The following is a 23,401-nucleotide window of genomic DNA, read 5'->3' on the forward strand; positions in this document are numbered from 1 at the left end:
AAATTTATTTGCTGTTGCAGAGCTCAATTTCTAAATTTCAAAACCACACAAATTGGCTTCCTCAATGCACATTGGGAATTTCTCTCATTTCTCTGCCTAAAACCCCAATACTACTGTGTGCACCCAGCCGTAATGCATCTCAATGTAACAATCGGTTTTATGTGCACAGAGAGGGTATGCAAGAACATACATACATACGTACACATGTACGTAACCCCCAAGTGTTGAGGCAAATTAATTTCGAAAATAACAAAGGCAAAGTCAAAGCGGTTAGTAATTTTGGGTACAAGTACAATTTAGTTTAGTGTGCTACAAGTGGTGGGGCGGGAGATGCAGTGAGCAAATCATGATAAAGGAATTTAAACTCATTATTTTGGGTTTTGACTTTTATAGCAGTAGACGCAAACTCGCTTGCATGCATTTAAGTGTTTGCATGTGTGTATGTGTGTGAATGTGTGTGCATGTGGTGTAGCGAACACGTGTCAACTTATTGTTTCCCCCTCAAATAGAGCTGGAGGAGAGTAAGAAGAGGAGCAATATTGCATTGGTACTCACCGACATTGCCTTCGCCAAGTGCCGTTGTACTTGCCGACAGCAACACCAGCAATTGCAACAACAGCGCAACTGTTGCCATAGGTTGATACAACAATTTAAGCGTTGCATGCAGCCAGCAGCGCCAGCTGGATATTAACTGCTGGTGCTGCTCCTGCTGTTGCGACAATTGCTGGCATGCTGCCGAACTTTGCTGCTGCTGCTGCTGCTTGACTACCTCAAATTGTTGGTGTTCCTTTTGTGGATGCTGTTGGTGCTGTTTTTGTTGCCCTCGATGATTGTGTTGATGACATTGTTGCAGAGGTGATTCTTGTTGTTGTTTCAGCTGCCTAATACATTGTTGCTTTAATGAGTTTTGCTGTTCGGTTTGCCGCTGTTGTTGATGTAGTTGTGCTTGTACATAGCATGCCATGATAATGGGCCCACCTACAAGAAACCAAAAAGAGCAATGCTGGATATTAGAAAATATGGAGTGATGCTGGAAAAAAGTGCATTAACAAGGGTGAGCAGCAAGAGAAGAACTACGATTGCGATGTGTGAAGTTGAATAAGCTCAGACGCCTGTAAAGAAGGGTATGCAATTGCCAATGATAGGAATTTTGGGCGCTGCCGACTATACATTGTCAGTACTGTTGATTGCAAATTGTTGAAAAACTTTTGTTTCGTAGGAAGCTTGGAATATCTAAAAGATTTTTTTTTAAGCGTTTGGAATGATGGAAATTGGATGTCCTTAAGAATACACTGTGCCATAATTTCAAGGCAAACGCAGATAGAGCAGATTTCATTGTTATTTTCTGAAAGCCACTTGCGGTCAGTACAAGTAAGACGACCTGGGTACTGTGTACGTAAAAGAGGAGGCTGCAAAGTCTTCGTTTATTTAGGAACCAGCATTAACACCGATAAAAATGTCAGCCATGAAACCCCACGGAGAATTTCTCATGCCAAGAAGTGCTACTTTGAAATAAGTAGGCAAATGAGTAGTAAAGTCTCTTAACGAACAAAACTAACACTCCATGAGGCTCTCATCATGCCCGTCCAAACGTAAGGTGCAGAAGTTTAGACGATGACAATATGCGATGAAGCGTCCCTTGGAGTGTTTAAGATAAAGATTCTGTGGAAGATTTTTGGACATTTGCACGTTGGTGACGGCGAGTATCACAGGCGATGGAACGATGAGCTGTATGAGCTTTACGACGACATAGACATGGCACATCGAATAAAGATCCAGCGGCTTTATTGGCTGGGTCATGTCGTGCGAATGGAAACAAACGCTCAACGGCTCTGAAAGTATTCGATGCGGTACCAGCTGGTGGTGTCAGAGGAAGAGGAAGGCGTTCAAAAGATCAGGTAGAGAAGTATTTGGCTTCAGTTAATGTGTCCAACTGATGCCGGTTAGTACGAGAAAGAAACGACTGGCGTCCTTTTTTGATCGCTTAATCGATTATCGCGTCAAACAAGAAGAAGAAGAAAATTACTCTAAGGTTTTGGGCAGTATCGGAGAACACATACCCAAAACCTGACGTGCAATACCAGCTTTAGTACTTTGTGTATATGCAGCTTTGCTTCAACTAATTCCTTAATCGTATGGGTTTCAGGAAAGAAAAGGAAGGATTCAAGAACCAGCGACGAAGGCGTTGTTGTAGCTGCATTCTCGTGGACTGTCGTACATCCATTGGACTTCTGAATGCATAAGATTACTTGGCTCTCAATTATGTACTTGAGCCAGAAGTCTACTCTAGGAGAAAATACAGCGTCAGTTTGCCTTCTAAAATACTCCGGTTACCATACTTCATACGAAACTCAGCCATAAAAGGAGCCTTAAAGAGATTCAGAATCACTTTTAACAGATTTGGTTAAGCATTTCCGTGCGTATGGCTTCGAAAAGGGAACTGATGTTGGAAGAGATCAGGAGGAAAACATCAAATCGCTTTACACATCGAGTATTTTGTTGACGATTTTCAATGACAAATTTTAGAAATACTCTTCTTCTTCTTTTTCTTTTTCTTGATTGCAGCGATAACCGCTTACACGATTTTGGCCGAGTTTAACAAAGCGCGCCAGTAATTTCTTTCTCGTGCTAACTAGCGCCAGTTTGACATACCAACTCAATTCGCAATACTCAGGGCAAGAAATGGACAATTGAGAGAATGTGACATGTATACCTAAGCGGCTCTGCGTGGAATGTGCTCGCATATTCTATTCAAAAACTATTCAAGAAAAGTAGGTACTAAATTCTGTGTCGAAGAGGATACATTTTTAACTGAGACACTGTAGTATTGAGGCAATGCACTAACTGATTAATTGACGAACTGTGAATATGCAAAGGCTGCATAGCGGAATTAGCTTCTACAGAGCTCATCAGCCTGAACATCTGCAAAAGCCGCAGAGATCTGCAATGGAATTTGTCATCAATCTGACACGACTAGTATATGTATAGTTACCATAAGCATCATTATCTACTTAGTATGTGCCTCCTGGGCTCCTCAGCAGGGTTGGCATAATATATCACTTCTGGTCGCAATGCGCAGTAGCCTACTAATACAATAATAATAATAATGTGCCTCAGTGAGGATGTGCCTCAATGAGTGGATGACATTAGGAGTACATTCGCTTGACTAAAGAGGTACTTTTTCGATTAACTACATTCTTTAGCTCGCAATAAATTTCTCTCCAGGAGTTAAGTAAGTTTGAAGAGTACTTAATTCTATTTTATTATTATTATTTGGCTTCCAATTATGATCTTCCAGTTAACTCAAATCCACTTATTCAACCATACCCATCTAAGAGTAAAGCACAAACAGAATTATTAAAATTAACTCGACTTTTTTCAAACTATTATATCTTTCTTTCTAAAAGCGATCGGCGACCTCGGCAGACAATGACCAACCACCGAGTGTAGTTCTGCCATGAAAAAGCTCGTCATAAAAAAACTATCTGTCATTCCGAGCCGGCATAAAACCGGATATCTCTTCAATAGCGGAAAACCATCAAGGTGCACACAATAAATTGGCACCCACTGTAATCCTATATGTAACCCACTGTTATTATATATGGGTTGGGTACGTAATGCTGTAGGATACAATACAATATTCTGTTTACAAAATGCTGTATACAAAATTCTGTATTTCAGAATTCTGTATTATAGAAATCTGTATACGAAATTCTGTATTTCAAAATTCTGTAAAAAATATTCTGTATTGCCGAAATGCTGTAAGTAAATGATAAGAAATTCAACAAATTTAATAAAAAAAGTGCGCACTTTTTTTCTTCAGTTTCGATAGAATCCACCGTATTTTTGCGTAGAACTTCTTTTCGCGTGGGCGGCCTTCGGCCGCGCTTCAAAAAAATAACCCTCATCAGTCCGACTCCGGCTACGCAATCCACCGTATTTTTGCGTAGAACTCCTTTTTTCGTTGACTTTTGTCAACACAAAATTTTTTCAATACAGAATTTTGTTAATACAGAATTTCGTCAGTACAGAATTTCGTCAATACAGAATTTTTTTAAGACAGTACAGAATTTTGTAAATACAGAATTTTGTCACTGCAGAATTTTGTGAACGTTAATTTACAGTATTTCGTACGAAAAGAATTTTGATATACAGCATTTTGTAGGGATCCCATTATATACCTTTGCCACTAGCCGAGAACTAGTTATAAAATGAGTACTATGCAACTTCACGTCTGTGTCGTTATATATGCCCACTGTAATCCTATGTGTAGCCCACTGTTACTATATCCCTTTGACACTAGTTGAGAACTAGTTACAAATTGGGTACTATGTAACTAGTCAACTTCATTGTATCAAATTTACAATGTAATGGCATGTATATCCCTTTGACCCTAGTTGAGAACTAGTTACAAAATGAATACTATGTAACTAGTCAACTTCATTGTATCAAATTTACAATGTAATGGCAACGTAATGAAAACTTATCCAACGATTTTAAATATTTCACCACCTAGCTTAGATCAATATAATCGTTTAAGGCCCACAAAGCCTCACCACATCATGGATGCCTTGCCCTTGTCCGCATTACTGCAGCCTATATAAAATACACATCTCGCACTGCTATCAACAACTTTATTGGCCATTTTCGACATTTTTTTCTACACTACAGCTATAAATTCGCATTTAGCACATTGTTGCTATTGGCGTTTAGTAGCCCGCTTTTTGAGTCAACCATGTAAGCATTCGCAAGTGGGCGTACATTCTATTACTTTATATTACTCCGCCCGCCTCTCAACACTATCGCTTATTTATGTTTGCATAGCTGTTCTACGTGCATAGATATCTACATGCATAAATATGTGTGGGTGCGTTTGTATGCGTTTTTGTATATGTACATATTGATAGTGCATACATATATCTGCCTACGCTTGACTGCTAACCGGAAATATATTGGCGGATGTTGTGATGTGCAGCGCGTCACTGCGTCGACAATTTCGAGCAAAGCATCGCCTGCCTAAACAAAGCAATATCACCCACCCGCCTCCCGGTCATGGTGATGCAATTGATTGAGAGACTTACTTTGCATGAATTTATGCAGCCATAAAGGGTTATGGCATAACAGTTTTGCTGGGTCCATGCAAATAAAAAGCAACTATGAAGTCGTAAAATATGTAAGTAAATTTATACTGTTTTCTAATTTTGGTTTATTTTTTGATGTTTGAAGAAAAGTTCACTCAAATTAAAATTACATAAACTTTATTTGTGTGCATCGGTGCCGAGGGGAATGGACCAAAGGCTTAATGCAAACAAGTTGTTTTTAACGGGCAATGTTCATTCATACAACGATTTTAAGTAGGTTGGAGGTTGAATGGAAAAGTTGAAAAATTGTTGTCAATCGGAGGTTATGCCTTCGGTTTTAAATACATCTTCAACGCGTTTCTTTTTTTGCGACTAGAGAATATTGAGGATTAGAGCTTCTGGATATTTAAAGTAAAGAAGTTTTAAAAGTAATCAGCCCATTGATGGGTGCTGAGGAATAGGACAAAAAAGTAAAGAGATTTTTTGCAGTATGGCTTTGCTCACACGGCTTGTGGTAGACTGGAATACAGGTATACAGTGGTTACGAAAAAAAGTTGCAAAAATCCACCACTGTATTTAAAGCTTATGCTAGGATTGCGTTTTATACTTTGCGTCTACGCAACTCTACGTGTGACGAGCTGCAATTCGATATTTTTATCAAAAGATTTGGTATTTAACATAAATTTACATATAACGCTTTTCCGCATGAGCTTTTCTTTTCTGTTCTTTTTTCATTGAGTTGAAAACTCCGTCTCGCCGAAGAGATGGAATTAACCGCGCTACTTTGACGTAGATTATCAAGAAAGGAGAGCAATAATCAACTTACTACGACTTTTGGCATTGAAGCACCACATTTGGCCACTGTGAACCGCAGGTACAATTAGCTCAAATGTGGCCGCCAATTCTTCCAAGATGCATTTCACGACGGCTATCCAAAAATATTTGTCGATGCTGTGCGCCAGTTGATAACACAAGATCGTCATGGGACATATCGCGAAATAGAGGCATCCTTGGGTATTAGTGCGACCAGCCTACATTCAATATTGCATGAACATGCGATCATCAAGGAGATTTGTTCTCGTTGGTTTGAAAATTGTCCCAAAAATCACTACAGTCGATTGGTGTGAAGAAATGCTGAAGATACTCAGCCGCGTTGGTTCGAAACTTGTCTACGACATCGTAGCTGGAAGCGAAACTTGGATCTATGCAATCGAGAGCATGGGTGTTCTAATACGAGCTCAATCCAAAAAAAGTTGTTCGCAAAAGAAGCACCTCAAAGCAGATGATCGCCTGTTTTTCGGAAAATTTAGTCGTGTCGCAACTGTTCCTCTAGAGATACCTAAAAAAGTCAATTCTGAGTGATAGACAACCGCCGAAGATGAATAGTCCTTCGCCAAGACTATACAAGCTCTTATGTATCGACTCACACAAGAGAGTTTTTGAGCACCCAAAAGATCGAACTAATAGACCATTTCCACCTTACAGCCTTGATTTGACACCCAATAATTTCTTTTTCTTCCTGAACATCAAAAATAAAATGCAATGTCTACATTTTTCAACGCCGGCATAAGGTGTTGAAGCCTTTAAACAGCTCGTTCCGGTGGTATTCACTTTTTTCCTTACTCACTCAACTCGGGAGCATAGGGCCTCGACAAGACTCAGTCTTGCGTTGGTTTCGATAATCTATTTTGCTTTCTGGCAGGGTAGGTGATTAGCCTGCCACTACTAAATAGGTATTCACTTAAGTATGGTAAAATTGCTTTGCAAATAGGTCTAGGCCAATACAGTATTGGCTATCAAAGAGAATATTTTTAAGCCATTTTAATTATTATTTTACTGAATTTTCCTTAATGGCCTTAAAATATAAAAGGCGACCCTCGTACTGAGAGGATTTCGGCATCACAAGTGAAACAAAAGGTATATCTTAGGGATGTACAACTCCGAGTAACTGACCAAACTATATGAAAAAGACTTCGAAGCTCAAAAAGACATCGGAAAAAGAATAGAACTTTTCAAGACTTGAAAAAATTACATAACCACTTTTGAAAATCGGATTTAAAAAAATTATGTTATATTAAGAGTATATCTTATAAAAACACTTTTGGGAGAAAGGAACAGGACAAAAGTCTTCTTCTGCTGTGTAGTGATGTTAAATTCAAAAGCTGACATCGAGAATCGTGTGAAGGCGCAGGCTTTGAAAAGTTCAGCGGCCGTCAGGCAAGTTTTATAAAAGCTTTTTGTGTACGCTAAATTCTTCTTATGTACAAGGTGAAGTCCAAAATAAACAAGACTGCGCTAGAACAGAAACGACAGGAGCTTTGATCTGACAACTTCAAGTTTATTTATTCAAAATAGTCCCCTCTGGCCTCAATACTTTGTTTTGCGCGATCTTAGCTTTTCGAAAGAGTACAAGCCTTTTGGATGTCCTCTACGGACGCAAAACGTTTTCTTTCATTGCCATATACAATTTTCCGAATAGGCAGAAGTCGCCATATCAGGTGAATACGGTGAGTGATTGATGGTTAAAATTCGATTTCTAGTCAAAAAATCAGTCACAAGAATGGATCGGTGAGATGGTGCATTATCATGCAAAAAGCGCGGTATTCAGGGTGAATTCGACGATTGCGATGCAACAAACGCTCCAAAACGCCAAGGTAGAAAATTGCACTGACGGTTTGATCCGATGGCACGAACTCCTTGTGGACATTCTCTTTGAATCGTAAAACCAAATGAGCATCGACTTGATTTTTTACTTCTCCAAACGCGATTTTCTGGGTGGTGGCTCGTCTGGGGTCTTCCATTCGGCACTTTGACGCTTGTTTCAGGTTCATATTGGAACCACCACGTTTCATCCTCACCATCATCTTGCCTCTTTAATATTGAATTCTGAGAAATGTTTGCTCCTCAGTTAACTTGTGCCGAATGAAACGTGCACAGACCTTTCGTCAGCCCAAATGATCAGTTAAAATGTGATAAATCGATGTTTTGGAGATAGTCAACTCGGATTCCATGAATTTCAACGATGATTTCGGTTCATTTTTAATAAATTTACGAACAGTTTCGATGCAGTTTTCGGTGATTACTGATTTTGATTTGTCCTCACAACCATCTCTTAAACGTGTAAACCCCCCATGAAATCTGGCACGAGGTAGACAATCATTGCCATAACTTTTTTTCATCAATTCAAATGTTTCGGTAAATGTAAAAAGGTAAAAAATGAATTCAGGTCCTCTTGATTTTCAAATTAAATATTGCAAGCTGTTGAGCTGGCTGGATTTCTTATTGCAAGTGATACGTGTAAATGAAGAGATTTCTATTTTGTACAAATATTGTAGCACAAGCATTTTCTATTTATTTTTAAGTAACTAATACTTCTGGGTCAATAGCCAAAGTGCTCTACACTTAAATTCACAGTCAACAAAGTGAATGCTCGCCCAATAAAATTAATATTTATGTGTATGCGTAGAACATAGTATTCCAAATTTATGCTCCCTCTATTGTTGACAAACATCTGTAGGTATATACATATTTTTCCCCTAATGGCCTGTAACGTTTATGGCACACAACAATGGTTGCTCTTGCAAGCAATATTTTCTTGCTGGCTGCACAATTAGATGATTTTGTTGCTTACTAATAGTTTGTGGGCAATTGTTGTTGTGCATATACAATTTGTATATGTATATTACTTGTATATATATATGAGTATATGCACCATCTATGCAGCAGCCTGTGGCTATTGACGCAGTTGCATTTGTTGTTGCGGTTGCATTTGTGAGTATATAAGCATGTTGTTGTTGCTTAAATTTATTAACAAAGGAAATTGCATTTATTGAGTCTCAAATATTATAGTTATGCAACAAAAACAAGAAAACAAAAAAACGCACACACTCCGTTGCCACTAACGTTGCGTTTGTTGTTGTTGTCGTACTTTTGTTGCATACTCGTCGTGCCTGCTGGTTTTGCCCGCAAGTTATTTAGGTTGTTTTTATAGCTGCTTGCTTTACGCTGACTTTATGCACATCTACTTGCACAATTCCTGGTAAAAGTTATTTTTCTCTTCATGTTTTTCTCTATCTATCATATTTAATAAATTTTATTTTAAATCTCATTTCTTCCCTCTCTGCACTTTTCTGAGTAAAAGTAAAATCTATTACTGTGATTTTCCCTGAATTTTATTTTCTATATATTTTTCTGTACAAATTGCCAGCATTGTGCTGATGGCTGGTTCGTTATTATGTTGATGTATTGTAATTTTTCTGATTTGCATTCAGAAAAGTAAAAGTTTCTCTTTAAAGTTTATTGTAGTGACTCTGGGGAGTGAGTCAATGGTTTTAAATTGTACGCACTCAGCCACTAGTCGGAATTTAGTATTTCTATCTCTATTTCCTTCATAAAATATAGGTGGCACAGGTCAGTTAACGAAAATGCGAGAAATCGTTTCTTTATTTGCTTTTAGTTCCTGCAAGAACTACTTCAACATCTTCTAAAGACCCTTTCACATTTCCAGGAATTAGAACTGCGATTTTGCTAGGAGTGCACGCACTTTTTGAATGTTCCCTCTTCAATTTAGACCAATTAGTTATCTTCCAGGAACAATTCAAAGTTCAACTGCCATACGGTGAAGAGAGAATTAAATAAAATAAATGAAAAAATAAATAATTAGCGCGTACGCTTCTGTTAGGTGTGGTCGAGCCCGTCCTTCTATTTGTGGTGTGCGTCTTGATGTTATAATTATTTTATTATTATGAATGGATCTACAGTTTTAAGCCGACTCCGAACGCCAAATGGTTTTTATTAGGTTTAGCATTGCCTGTCAAGGGGCGACCGCTATTAGAAAAAACTTTGTTTATTAGAGATACCTTTGTTTCACCCAATCATAAAATACTGCGTCATTTGTGAGCTAATAATAATAATAAGTATTGTTTTTTTTTTTTTGTCAAAATACTGTAAGCGTCAAAAGAAAGTGTACACCACATATCGATAAGTTTTTACTATATATTTATTTATTTGTAATTTCAAGTATTTTTGTAAAAACACGATTCGTACTACAACAAAAAACATATGATATAAAGCAAAGTTTCAAACTTTGTATAAAATTTGTAAACGTTCGGCAAATTTTCCCCAAAATTTCTAACTTTTGACTCAGAATTTTTAGAAAAAATTCGGGTATGCAGTTTTATAAATCATTGCAAGTTTCAAGTGTTTAAAAAAGCGCACATATTTTGTACAATTTTTTCTGCTGTCGGTGTTATGTGCTTTCTATCATATAAAAAATGTGGAGTAGACGTTAAATGGAGAAAATGCACAGGACCGCGAATGAGAAAAAAAATCAATGCGATTTTTAATCTATTTGCAACTTGCACTTTATGTTACTAAAATTCGACCAGATGGGGGCAAATCTTCCACGACTTTTCGGCCCTCTGAAAAAGCCTTATACCACTCGTAGACCCGTGTTTTTGATAACGCACACTCGCCACAGGCTTTTTGCAACATTTTGAACGCTTCGGCACACGAATCCCGGTCAAAACACAAAATTTAAGACAAATTCTTTGTTCCTTGCCAAAGCTAATAGACAGATGACGCTCAAACTCTGCGACACTAGAGAGGACAGTTTTACCAACATTCCAGCAAAAAAATTTAAACATGTGTAACGCACGCTTTTTAAATGAACAACACCTCAGATATTACAAAAATTCTCATTCTGCTTTCTAGCTTTCTTTTTGAATTTCAACAAGTGATCTTTCAAATGATGAATCACCAGAATTTTTCCACAAATTCGGCAGAGGTTTTGGCACAGATGCTCTAATACACTTCCGAGTGAATTTTCATACAATTTACTGAATTAGATTTCAATTAAATTACAAAACCTGCCCGAATTTGTGATAAAATTCCGGTGATATCACGATTTTTTCAAGTGTGGATTCCAGTGCACTCTTGCACCTTTTTACAAAAAATATTTATTTTCGCATATAATCTGAATATAAACTGAACAAATATCTGAGCGTATGCACCACTTAGCAGAAAAAGAAATGCATTTTAACTGTTTTTAGACAACTTTTGAGTAGAAAATAACTCATTATTTCATAAATTCTCTGTCTTCTCTCTTCTTCTTGATTGGCGCGATAATCGCTTAAGCGATTTTGGCCGAGTTTAACACAGCGCATCAGTCGTTTCTTTCTTGAGCTTAACGACGCCGGTTGCGCGAACCAAGTTTAGCCAAGTTCTTCTTTACCTGAGCTTTCCAGAGGAGGCCTTCCTCTTCCTCTGCTACCATCAGCGGGTGCCGCATCGAACACTTTCAGAGCCGGAGCCTTTGTGTACGTAACCTAGCCAGCGGAGTAGCTCAATAATTCAGTTAGGAAAAATCGGAGAAAATCTTTCACTAATGTATGGTATTTAGTCTCTTTTTAAATACTGTAGAGCCTCGTTAATCCGGATCAACTAAAACCAGCTTAATCTGAACTAACCAGAAATCCAAATTACCAAAGTCATTAAAATTGTTGATGAAAAAAACTTATAATTTGTTTAATTATTTTAATGAAAAAAACTGTAACAATCACTCCAATATAAACGTTGTATGGAATATTAACTAAAAAATTTTTAAGTAAAGAATTGTTTTAAAAATTCGGATACTTTTACTCGCAGAATACATTTTTGCACAGCTTCCATTGCCAGTTTCATTGCAGTTTTTAATTTACTATGCCTCCCTAAGTGAAAGTAAGGGGAAATTTTAATATAATGTCACACGGTTAATAGATATCGTTCTGCAGTTTTTAAACAACAGTGCATACTTATCTAATTTTTTTTTTTAACTTTGACACTATTGAAGTAAAGGAACCAAATCGCAGAGCGAACTTCGTCCGAAGAAATAATGTTGGCGGGGTGATTATTCACCGAAGCATTTCGCCCAGCTAAACAGAACCAAAACGAAATACACATCAAAAATGAAAAAAATAAATACCCAAATTTTTCAATTAATTCAAATTATCAAAATTTTAAAAATTATGTTAAAAATGTGCAGGGTATTTCTGCAACGGAGGCAACATTTGCAAAGAAGATTTGTTAAAATTGTTTCACCAGTAGCTGCTTTTGCCGATCCGTTATCGATAAATTTCGTCCTCACTTAAGTAGGCCACAAACGGCGAGTGGCTGATAGCTGATAGCGTAAAGATGCATAGCAAAAGCACGGATGGTGCTATTGCAAAGTTTGTCATTATAAAGGGTGGTTAAATTTTACGGGCCGTTGTTGAATGTAAACCCCACTTAAACGTCAAGTTTTTTTCTGCATTTCATTTGACATTTTTCAATTTCAGAATTTGAAGGATGGAAAGATACACATTCGAGCAATGCGTTAAAGTTATTCAGGCTTCTTATGAAAACGGGCGTTCAAATCAAAATGCATATCGTGCACTTCGTGATTTTTTCGGTCAATTTAATCGTCCAAATGTGCCTACAATCGGAAAAATTGTGCAAAAGTTTGAGCACACCGGATCTGTAGGAGATGTGAAAACACCAGTGCATGCTCGTACAACTCGTACTGCAGAAAATATTGCTTTGTGGTTGAAGAGCCGTCCGCCTCACCTCGTCGTCGTGCCCAACAATTGCACCTCTCACGCTCGTCGTTGATGAACATTATGCATAAAGACTTGCATTTACACGCTTACAAGGTGCAATTGACTCAAGAACTAAGGTCTCTTGACCATTTCAAGCGTCGTCAATGGTCAGAATGGTGGCAGGAAATGGCAACAGTGAATGACCAATTTTCGAAGAAAATCATCTGCAGTGATGAAGCACATTTTCACCTCAGTGGATTTGTCAATAAGCAGAATTGCCACATTTGGGCGAAGTCCAAGAGTGATTGCCGAAAAAACAATGCACCCACAAAGAGTGACTGTTTGGTGCGGTTTATGGGCCGGCGGCTTCATTGGGCCGTATTTTTCCCAAAATGAGGCCGGTCAGGCAGTTACTGTGAATAGTGTTCGCTATCGTGAGATGATAACGAACTTTCTAAGGCCCGAATTGGAAGATATGGATGTGGACTATATGTGGTTTCAACAGGACGGTGCCACTTGTCACACAGCTAACGAAACAATGGCTCTTTTGCGCGAAAAATTTGATGGCCGAATAATCTTACGTCGCGGCGATGTCAATTGGCCGCCAAGATCATGTGATTTGACACCGTTGGACTTCTTTCTTTGGAGTTATTTGAAAGAAAAGGTGTACGTCGATAAGCCAGCAACAATTCAAGAGCTAAAGGATGAGATAATTCGGCACATTAACGGCATAGAACCTCAATTATGCCTCAACGTCATCGAAAATTTGGACCATCGGATGGAGGTGTGCCGCCGAGGCCACAGCTGTCTTTTGGCCCATATTTTATTCTGTACATAATTGAGCTATACTAGTATTATCATAATAAAGAGAAATTACAATAATTTCCTAAAACAATTGTATTTTATTCAAAATCAGCACGAGCCCTTGAAACTTAACCACCCTTTACATTTTTGAAAGAAAGATGTTCTACTCCCCGAAAATTAGCGAGGATACGGCCTATGCGTATTGTGCTAATTTCTGTGATTTGCATTTTTCCTTTGCCAAGTGTTTCTTTATCTTTTGTTTATATTAAATCATTTTCGCTATACTCCTAAATCTATCTAACAAAAGCGATAACAAATCAGCTGCTTACATCATCAAAGAAAGCTCGTGAATAATTGTGTGCGTACTTTCATGTCAAAAATTATTAAAAGCACACTGACGAATGTTGACACTGGCACTTAAGCGGACCCCATCGCAATGAAACTGAAATTTAATTTAGAATTATCAATTGAATATCTGGAGCAAATGAAAGGCGGAAATTTTGGAATGGTTGATTGCCATTTTTTTATATTTGATGGAATTTTTTTTCTAAAGTTAACTACTTTAATCAATTAATATTAGGTAATTTACGCTCTTTTGATGAACAAATCCAATGTATTAATTTTTAATCCATACTTTGTCATCTTTAATGTTAGATTTTTCAGCAGAATTAGGTATTTCGCTGGCAAATTTATATGTAGTTCCATATAAGTTTTGGAGTTGCATATTTAATATTTTATTTTAAATAAATTACTAAGGTAAAGCAAAGCCATTGTTTGTATGGACGTGCACGCACACAGTCTGCCCATTCATGCATTAAAAACCAGTAATCGAAAATATGCAAATACACAAATATTTACTGATGTTATTACTCAATTTGGTTTTAATTTAATCTCGATACGCATTTCTGTAAACAAAATTTCACATAATCAGAGTTAATTCAGTCAGTGTTAATTTGGTGATATTGTAAACAAATATTTCTCTCTGCCAATTAGTTGCATATGCAAGCATTCCGTATGTTGGTACTCGCATATGAGAATAAATGGAAAATTTTGTGAACAAAGTAAATTTTTGATGGAGATTAGAATTTTAATCGAATTAGAAATAGAAATAGATAAACAAAAATGCGATTGTATGCACCACTGAAAGGGTTGTTTTTTATTTAGATGTATATATCTTTTGTGGCCCTCATAGTAGAATACATTTCGACATGACCATCATTCGTAGATACTGGGTTTGAAATTCACTCCCGTCGGTATGGAGTATAAAATTATTGGAAACGTTTTTCTAATAACGTTCACACCTCAGCATTCATTGGTAAATCTCCGAGTATATTTCTGGCCTGCCGTGCGGTGATACAGGATATAGATGGGATAAATGGCTGCCCATCCGAGGGGGGCGCAATTGCACAAAGAATCACAATTTGTTCATTGTAAAAAGGAAGAAGGTGCTTTGGATTAGAGGACGACGACCAACGGTGTCTAATTACATTTATATAAACCGCTTCAAGCTATGTACTGATAAAATTCACGTGACATTTAAACCCGCAATAACCGCTGGTAGGGCAAAAAAGTAAGAGCCCAGATGAGAACAGGGTAATTGAGAAGAAGGTGCTGAGATGATTCCACCTCATCCTCCAGAGAGTTTCAGCAGAAAGGACTTGAAGCAATTCCAGGTCTCATCGCATCGGCATTTAGCGGAAATTGTGCGGTAAGGATAAACACCAAATTTTGATATGCCTCTCAAAGCAAATGTCCAGGTAAAATTAAAAAAAAAATTGATGTAGGTTCGTGACTACCATTAGCAAGTGCACGGGATCAAAACCTTGCTGGCGGTTATGCGGTTGATCAAGTGGCACGTGTCTGGCAGTGCAAAGGTGTCTTTAGGAACACGTGGGGTCTTCTCCCAACAAGATCCTACGGATATACACTGCTAAGATAAGACCTATTATCACATATGTAGCAGTGGTTTGGATAAGTAGACTCTCCTTCTTTCAAGTTGGGAGGACTGTTACGCCCCTGTCCGGCATTGGGGCAACAGAGAAGGCGTGGACTACGTTCCAACTATCGTCACCATGCCTCTTGATTCCATGTCATCAGGAGTCGTACTTGAAAAGAGATACAGTGTGGTGCTGCCAGAGGCTCAATTGTGGTCAAACTTTGAAAATAAGCCCGGCAAACACTGTTTTCGCGTTTTCGCATTGTTGTGGAAAACAGATAGAGAGAAAGCAAAGCTGCGCCATGGTCTTAAAAAGCCTTCCAATCACTTCAAGGGTAGTTGAATCCTGTAAGCTCAGGCTGAACTAGGTCGGTGAACATAATATCCTGATGCTAACATGGATCCCCGGACACGTGGGTATCGCGGATAATGAGCTCTGTGACTCTTTACCTAGGATGGGCTTTGAAGCCACCTTCTTTGGCCCGAAGCCCGTTTTGTCACTCCCTTCTGCAGGAATTAAAGCCACGGTTTGCAAACGGGTCACTTCAACCCACAAGTGGACCAAGCAGGCTGAAAGAGGCTGCAGATGAACAAAACTGATGTTACCTGTTTGTCACTCCCTTCTGCAGGAATTAAAGCCACGGTTAGCAAACGGGTCACTTCAACCCACAAGTGGGCCAAGCAGGCTGAAAGAGGCTGCAGATGAATAAAACTGATGTTACCTGTCATGTCCGACCAACTCAGATCTTCCTGTCATTCAGCAAAAGGGACTGTAGGCAGCCGGTTGGATTGATGACGGGTAGGCATCTTAGACAATGCACTCTGCCCAGCAAGTGGAGAGGACGACCACTTTCCGTGCGCCTGCCTGGCCTTCGCCCATATTAGGCTTGACGTCTTTGACACTGATGTGTTAAGAAGCGACTACCTTGACTCCTCGGCACCACTACTCAGATTTTCTCGGAGGTCGGGTAGATTTAACGAAAGGGAACCCGAGTGCAGTACAATGATTGATTATAATGTTGTCCGAGTGCTGTACTTGTTAGTTGTACCGACAATAAACAAGTAGCACGGGCCGGAAATTTTCTTAATGAATCTGCACCACTTGGAACTAAATGAGTATCTGTTAAATTTCGAGACAGTTTTTGGCCTTACTACAACAACTGAAAGATATACGATTTCCTAAGAAGGTAAAGTAAGTATAATTTTAGACTAAAAGCCAAAATGCAGGGTGTTTAGTCTATTATCTATTCTTCTCATACCGCAATAGGTCTCATTACTGCGAAGTTGAGTACTGCAAGGGACGGGATTTTTCCTGTTCTTGTATATATCCTACTTTGGCGCACTCCATACATAGATAACAGACTCTGAACTGTTTCTCTGAAGAAAACTAAATGCGAGCTCCAAGTACTTCTTCAACAAATGAAATGAACTCGTCGTCAAGCCAAATTTATTTGATGATAAAAGCGAATCGTGTCAAAAGAAGCTATCAAAATGTTGCCTCATACGAAAATTAGGCTCTAGGTTGCTTACTTTGAAGAAGGCAAAATAGGTTTGGAACAATGGCATGTCGCTGTTAATCTTCAATTTGTTGTGGGGATGTTTTTTTGGTATGAAAAAGAAGATCAGTTTCCTCAGCTATATGAATATTGACCCTAAAACCACTTAAAAACTGGTAGATATCCAATTTATGCCAGCGCAGCCAGCGCCAGAAAGTAAATGAATCCTTTACCCAATCGCTAATGGGATAGTTGGTAGACAAATTTTAACAGTTTTTGATAATTCCATAATATTTAAGTGCCAGGCTGCGTGTGACATAAATGAAAATTACTTTATCAATTCATTGTAATTTCGAATTTTGTAACAGTATTTAAAGCAATTTTTAATAAAATAAATGTCAACAGTTCACCTTTCCATCTTTCACTGAAAATTTATTCACAGTTTATAATTTATTAACCATAATTTCCGTTTAAGCGTAATGAAGTGAGGCATAAAAATTACTTTCTGCAACATTTTAATAACATCAAATTAAATATTTATCATATCCATATGCGAATGAAAATGCGAAGCACGAACTAAAGGGAGCAGGAGTGGACGGAAGCAAAGAAGCGTGAAAAATCACGAAATTAAGTTGTGCGAAAAGGTGAGAGTATGCAAGTAAATGAGTATTGAGTGGGAGCAAAAAAGACAAAAATACCATACGTATGTATGCATTATATCCTTATAAACAAGATATTACTTTAATATAAATAATGGGCATGACCAACATTTTATATATTTACGTACATAGGCGCGTACAGAAACTCATGATGGAGGAGAGTTAAGGGAACTTTTTTCGGAGAGTCGGGAAAGCAGTTGTTGTAAAGAATGAAGTACATAAAAGAAAATAATAAACAAAATTTAAGATTCTGACTTTTTTTGTTATTTGCCATTTTCTGTTTTTTTTTTCTTCTTCAAGTTCAGAATATACAATACTTTTTGTTTGATTATGAAAATCACTATCTTTCTCCAGTACTTCCAGGTTGGGGCGACTTACTTAGTCGTCTCTTTCTTTAAAGGTAAATGAGATCAAATGATTTTATGAATATTTACCGAATTCCATCGACAAGTGTATTAGCAAAGCGAAATTTCATTAACGATTGGATTCAACGAGTGGTATTTTTGAAAAATGTTGAACTTTATAGTAAGGCAAACTTTTGCTCAAACAAACTTTTACCGAAACAGCTTTTAAAGCCTTGGCTTGAACGATTGAGAGCAAGGAAAAAAATTTAAATATTATTTTGGAACTCTGAAAAATTAAGACGTCATATGTCACGTTTTATTTCTCAACGACTTGTTTAGTAGTAGTAGTATTAGTAGTACTTATTGCAAATAAAAATAAAATATACAAAATTTGAAATTTACTTATTGTAATATTAAGAAAAAAACATATTTACAATAATTTAACCACCATGGCATGAGCCGTCTGTCGATTTATTTTATGTGCAACACAATCATTCTGTTTACGGTTTTTAAAACCAGTTAAACTCCTTTATTAAGTAATCTCTGAATCGAGAGGCGTATTTAATGGAACGCAAAAGTTTCTCTCAATGAACATTTTCCCCATTGAGAATCTCAATCAGCTGTGAATCATTTAAGGTAAATTTTCCAAAAAATACTTTTCTACATTCTCTTAATATTCGGCAGCGCGCCAGGAAATGTGCTATGTTTTTAAGCTCGTCTAAATTACACATTGAGCAAGTTTTATTTTATGTGTAAAATCTGTTTTTATTTACATGCTTGATTCTAACTCATATTTTTTACATAAACCAGACCTTTTGACCAGTCTAATTCGTTATATACTATATCCTACTAGTACTTAAGGCGTGTTGTACGTACACATTCATCCTTGCCTGGTTGTGGTTTGTTAAAATAGATTTTGCATCTTCTATCCAGTTTTCTGATTGTATGTTATCTATTCGCCAAATGACACGGTTTACTTCAAGGTCCCACAGGTTGCAGTAGCTTTCAAGGTTATTAATCATCTTTTGTAGTTTGCCCGGGTGATCCACTACAAAATGTTATCATCCGCATACATTAGAAGTCTAATATTCCCTTCTATGTTTAATCCTCCTTCTAAGCTTTCATGCAAGTCGTTTATGTAAAGAACAGATAGTATTGGCGACAATAAGCATCCCTGTTTGACGCCTGAGTTTGTTTTGAATGTGCCTGAAATTTCAGAGCCATTCCATTCAGCCTCTCTTTGTATCGCTGTATATATTCCCTATGAACTTCACTAGTTTCGTTTAGCGCTTGTTTATAAAAACTATCCGAAAATGCTTCTACACTTTAAAAAATATTATTTTATTTCAACTAGAGGTTCGATTATTAGCTAGAAGTTCGATTTCCTTGCTATGCATTAATAATTTCTCAGAGAAGTTGTTGAGGCTAGAAATTATTTTAATATTTATTTCTCGCAAATTCCTGAAATATTGAAGATTTTCTCAAAATGCTGCAGAAAGTCGTCTTAATTTTTCACAAGCGGTTAAACATTTTAGAAAAACACATATTTTGCGGAAAATATAAGAAATAGAAAAAAAAGGAAATTTAGAAAAGTATTGGTAGGTAGGCAAAACGGTTCAAGTACTAGTCTGTCACTCCCCAAACCGTTTTGATACCATTTTGAGACCTCCAACGGGCAGATATCTACAGCCAGCCAGAGCTGTTGATGTAATACAGAGAGTTGACGGGATTTAGGTTAGCACACTGCCCAAGGCGGTCGAAGAAAGGAGCTCCCAGTGACCATCACCGTCCCCCTGCCAAGCCTTGGACAATTACAGGGAAAATTCTCAATAGTCTCCTTCCCTGAAAGGTCCCCACAGTTTCTGTAATGAGGATTAATAATTAAACCTAGCTTTTCTGCGTGAGTGCCGATCTTCCAATTGCCGCTAAGCACTACAAGCTGCATGGAGTAGAGTTCCCAGGGTTATCTGCGACCTGCGCCTATCGTACTGCTGTATAAAGTATAAATTGTTTGAAAATAATAGCGAAATTTTCCCATAAACACATGAAAATTTATATAGAAAACCCCAATTAACGACAGGGCAGCCGAATGCGAGAAAATAGAAAAGCAAAGCTGCCTACTTACTTCGCCTTTCATATAAAGAGGCTTTGAATATTTATTAAAGGGTTTCTTACATACGGCCAGAATTTTCAAAAAATCGATTTTTTCTACAGATTATTATTCTTTATAGTTTTAGGCGAATGCCTGTGGAAGTCGATTGTAAAAATTCCCCATAGATACAAAGTTATGGTAGAAAATGTAACTGCCCGACGAGAGTTCGATGCGCACAGGTAGCTGTCCTTCGTGTGAGGCAGAAAGTTTAAACTCGTTCTTCTCTAAACTACTTTTTTCGCGCGCGGTCTGCATGATAACTCATACAGTTTTTAATATTTTTTGATGCGGTTTTTTCCTTAAATATTCGAAGGTGTTTTCTCCATAATCTGTTCGGATTTTTTATATTTTTATAAACTTAGTTAAAGTGAGACATTTATGACGTCAAACGCTTACTTTTAATTAAAATGAAATTTTTATAAAGTTTAAGTAAAATTTTTTTATTTATTTCTTTTGTTATCCCTTCTAAAAACACTTTTTCTTTTAAAGCATTTTTGGCGCTGCTGGTAAAAATTCACATGTCGAATTGCCAAATTATTCAACAGTAATTTTGGAAAATTATAGCCGAGCTCGTCACAGCTAGGTGTCGTCTGCCGCAACCTCATAGTTACCGTTGTGCATACGTAAAGGGTTTTCAATAGGGACATGTGGAGACGAAGTTAAGCAGAGTCCAATTGGAAAAATGTACGCACTTTAAATTATCAAAAGACTTCAAATGACTTAGAAATTTCGAACTCATGAGAACAAAAATTCTCATTTGGAGCAGAATTGCTGCGTTAATTTCGGTACCTCGACAGTTGCGTTGTCTTACAGTCACCAAAATTTTTAATTATCAATGTATTGAGACTAAAGTCTGTCTTCTACAAGGTGACGCAAACTTAATCACTCTATCGAAAGGTTTATACTTTTTGCAAATGGCAATATATTGAGACTAAACTCTATCTACTACAAGGTGGCGCAAAATCAATCACTCTATCGAAAGGTTTATACTTTTTGCAAATGGCAATATATTGAGACTAAACTCTATCTACTACAAGGTGGCGCAAAATCAATCACCCTATCGAAAAATTTATAAGTTTTGCGAATGGCAATATATTGAGACCAAAATCTACCTACTACAAGGTGGCGCAAAAATAATAACCCCATCGAAAGATTTATAAGTTTTGCAAATGGCAGTAATTGAGGCTTGTTAATAACAGTGGTGGGGCGATTATTGTAAGAGTCTTAAAATTTCGACTACCGACGCAGAGTTTTTAATCATTTCTAATCTTTCGGATGAAAGTGTTAACGTTACGTTATGTAGAAAATATTGAGGTGCGCTTGCTTGTAAATACAAAATCGGTCTACCCCTATTGGAAAACCCGTTATTATAAATTATTCGGCACATATAAAGGGTGTTTTTTTTTAGAGGTTAGGTTTTCAAGATGAAATAAAACGTATATAATTTAATGTTATGGCCAAGAATTTAGCTTTATTATAAAGATAAGGGTTCGCCACTATGTTTTAAAAATGATTTCGGGCAAGTGGCCGCCGCGGCTGGCTCGAATAAATTCCAGCCGAGAGGCCCAATTTTCGACCACTTTTTGCAGCAATTGGGGCCGTATGTCAGCAATAACGCACCGAATATTCTCTTCCAAGACGTCAATCGTCTCGGGCTTATCTGCGTAGACAAGCGACTACACATAGCCCCACAAGAAATAGTCCAGCGGTGTTATATCGCACGATCTTGGAGGCCACGCCACAGGTCCACGGCGTGAGATAATGCGCTCACCAAAAGTTTCCTTCAATAAATCGATTGTTGCGTTGGCTGTATGGCATGTAGCGCCGTCTTGTTGGAACCAAAGGTCGTCCACATCAACATTGTCCAATTCAGGCACGAAAAAGTCATTAATCATGGCTCTATAGCGCTCTCCATTGACTGTAACATTATGGCCGGCTTCATTTTTAAAGAAATATGGACCAATGATTCCCTCTGCCCATAGAGCACACCAAACAGTGACTTTTTGAGGATGTAACGGCGTCTCAGCAATGGCTTGTGGATTATGTTCACTCCAAATGCGACAATTTTGCTTATTGGCATACCCATTCAACCAAAAGTGAGCTTCATCGCTGAACAAAATTTTCTTGTGAAAATCGGGATCGGTGCTCATCTCGTTTTGGGCCCATTCACCGAACGTGCGACGCGCTTGATGGTCGTTCGGCTTCAATTCTTGCACGAGTTGGATTTTGTAAGCCCGCAAACCAAGATCCTTCCGCAAAATCTTCCATAAAGTGGATGGGCACATCTCCAATTGCTGCGCGCGATGGCGGATGGACTCATTCGGGTCTTCTTCGATACTCTGCTCCACAGCAGCAATAGCGTCTTCGGTGCGCACTGTACGACGTCTCTGAGGATGCGTATTATCCACTAGAGCAAACGTGGTGCGAAACCGATCCATGGTTAATCGAATTAGTGACTCTGATGGACGATTATGTCGACCGAATATTGGACGCAGCGCGCGATGCGTCGCCCGAACCGAACCATTATTTTCGTAATAAATTTGCACGATTTGCAAACGTTGTTCAGGTGTAAGTCTAGTCATTATGAAATGGCAAACCAAACTGAGCATAAATCAAGTGACAGCTGTCAAAAAGACCATCTACGAAAAAAGTAGTGCCAACTTGAAAACCTAACCTCTAAAAAAAACACCCTATACATGCAAGGGTATAAATTACACATGTACACATACATACACAGATTAACGCAGATACGTATGTATACACGTAATTTGCGAGGATTTATTTCATTCAGCGGCGATTTTCAACATCCCAAGCTTTTTACATGCACAGCCACGTTCCGATGCAAATGTGACTTCCTGCGGACTGCTGCTGCTCACTCCATCCGACTAATGAGAGTTGTAGGTGCGTCGTGGCATAAGTAATGGTAAAATAATTAATTTTTATCGCTTTTGCGCTTTATTATGCAAGCAATTAAGTGACCGTTAAATATCGTTGGCAATTTGGGTAGACCAAGTTGTGCCAAAAATTAACAAGCACAAAATATGCAACAATGAAAATTGAAATTTAAAATTTAAGCGCCACTTGACAGGCTGAATTACGCGAATGCAAATAAAATACTTGGAAAATGTAAGGCAATAAAAATCTGCACACAAACCGCTAATTGTACAAGGAAAAGGCAGCACAAGCTGGCCACCACCAAATTAAAGAGAAAAACAACCAACAACAACAAGCTGTAAAAAACACAAAAATAGAGCAACCAACAACGAAAAGCAAAATCAAAATGAAAATAATCGTTAACAAGAAAATTGTGCAACAAAAATGCAACGAACAACTGAAGCAGCAAACTTCGGGGGCGAAAACTATAAAAAATTGTTAA

At 37.8% G+C, this 23,401-nt stretch overlaps 1 protein-coding gene across 1 annotated transcript in view; it reads right to left on the reverse strand.

Moving 5' to 3' along the window:
• Positions 1-487: 487 nt before the first annotated feature.
• Positions 488-23,401, reverse strand: part of LOC128864855 (putative uncharacterized protein DDB_G0271606) — a 66,004-nt gene continuing 43,090 nt past the window's right edge. Inside the window, exon 2 of the mRNA XM_054104613.1 lies at positions 488-978. Coding sequence (XP_053960588.1) covers positions 488-978 — 491 coding nt within the window. The remainder of the gene's footprint in view (positions 979-23,401) is intronic.

This window comes from Anastrepha ludens, chromosome 5 (assembly GCF_028408465.1).
Source record: "Anastrepha ludens isolate Willacy chromosome 5, idAnaLude1.1, whole genome shotgun sequence".
Lineage (NCBI taxonomy): Eukaryota > Metazoa > Arthropoda > Insecta > Diptera > Tephritidae > Anastrepha > Anastrepha ludens.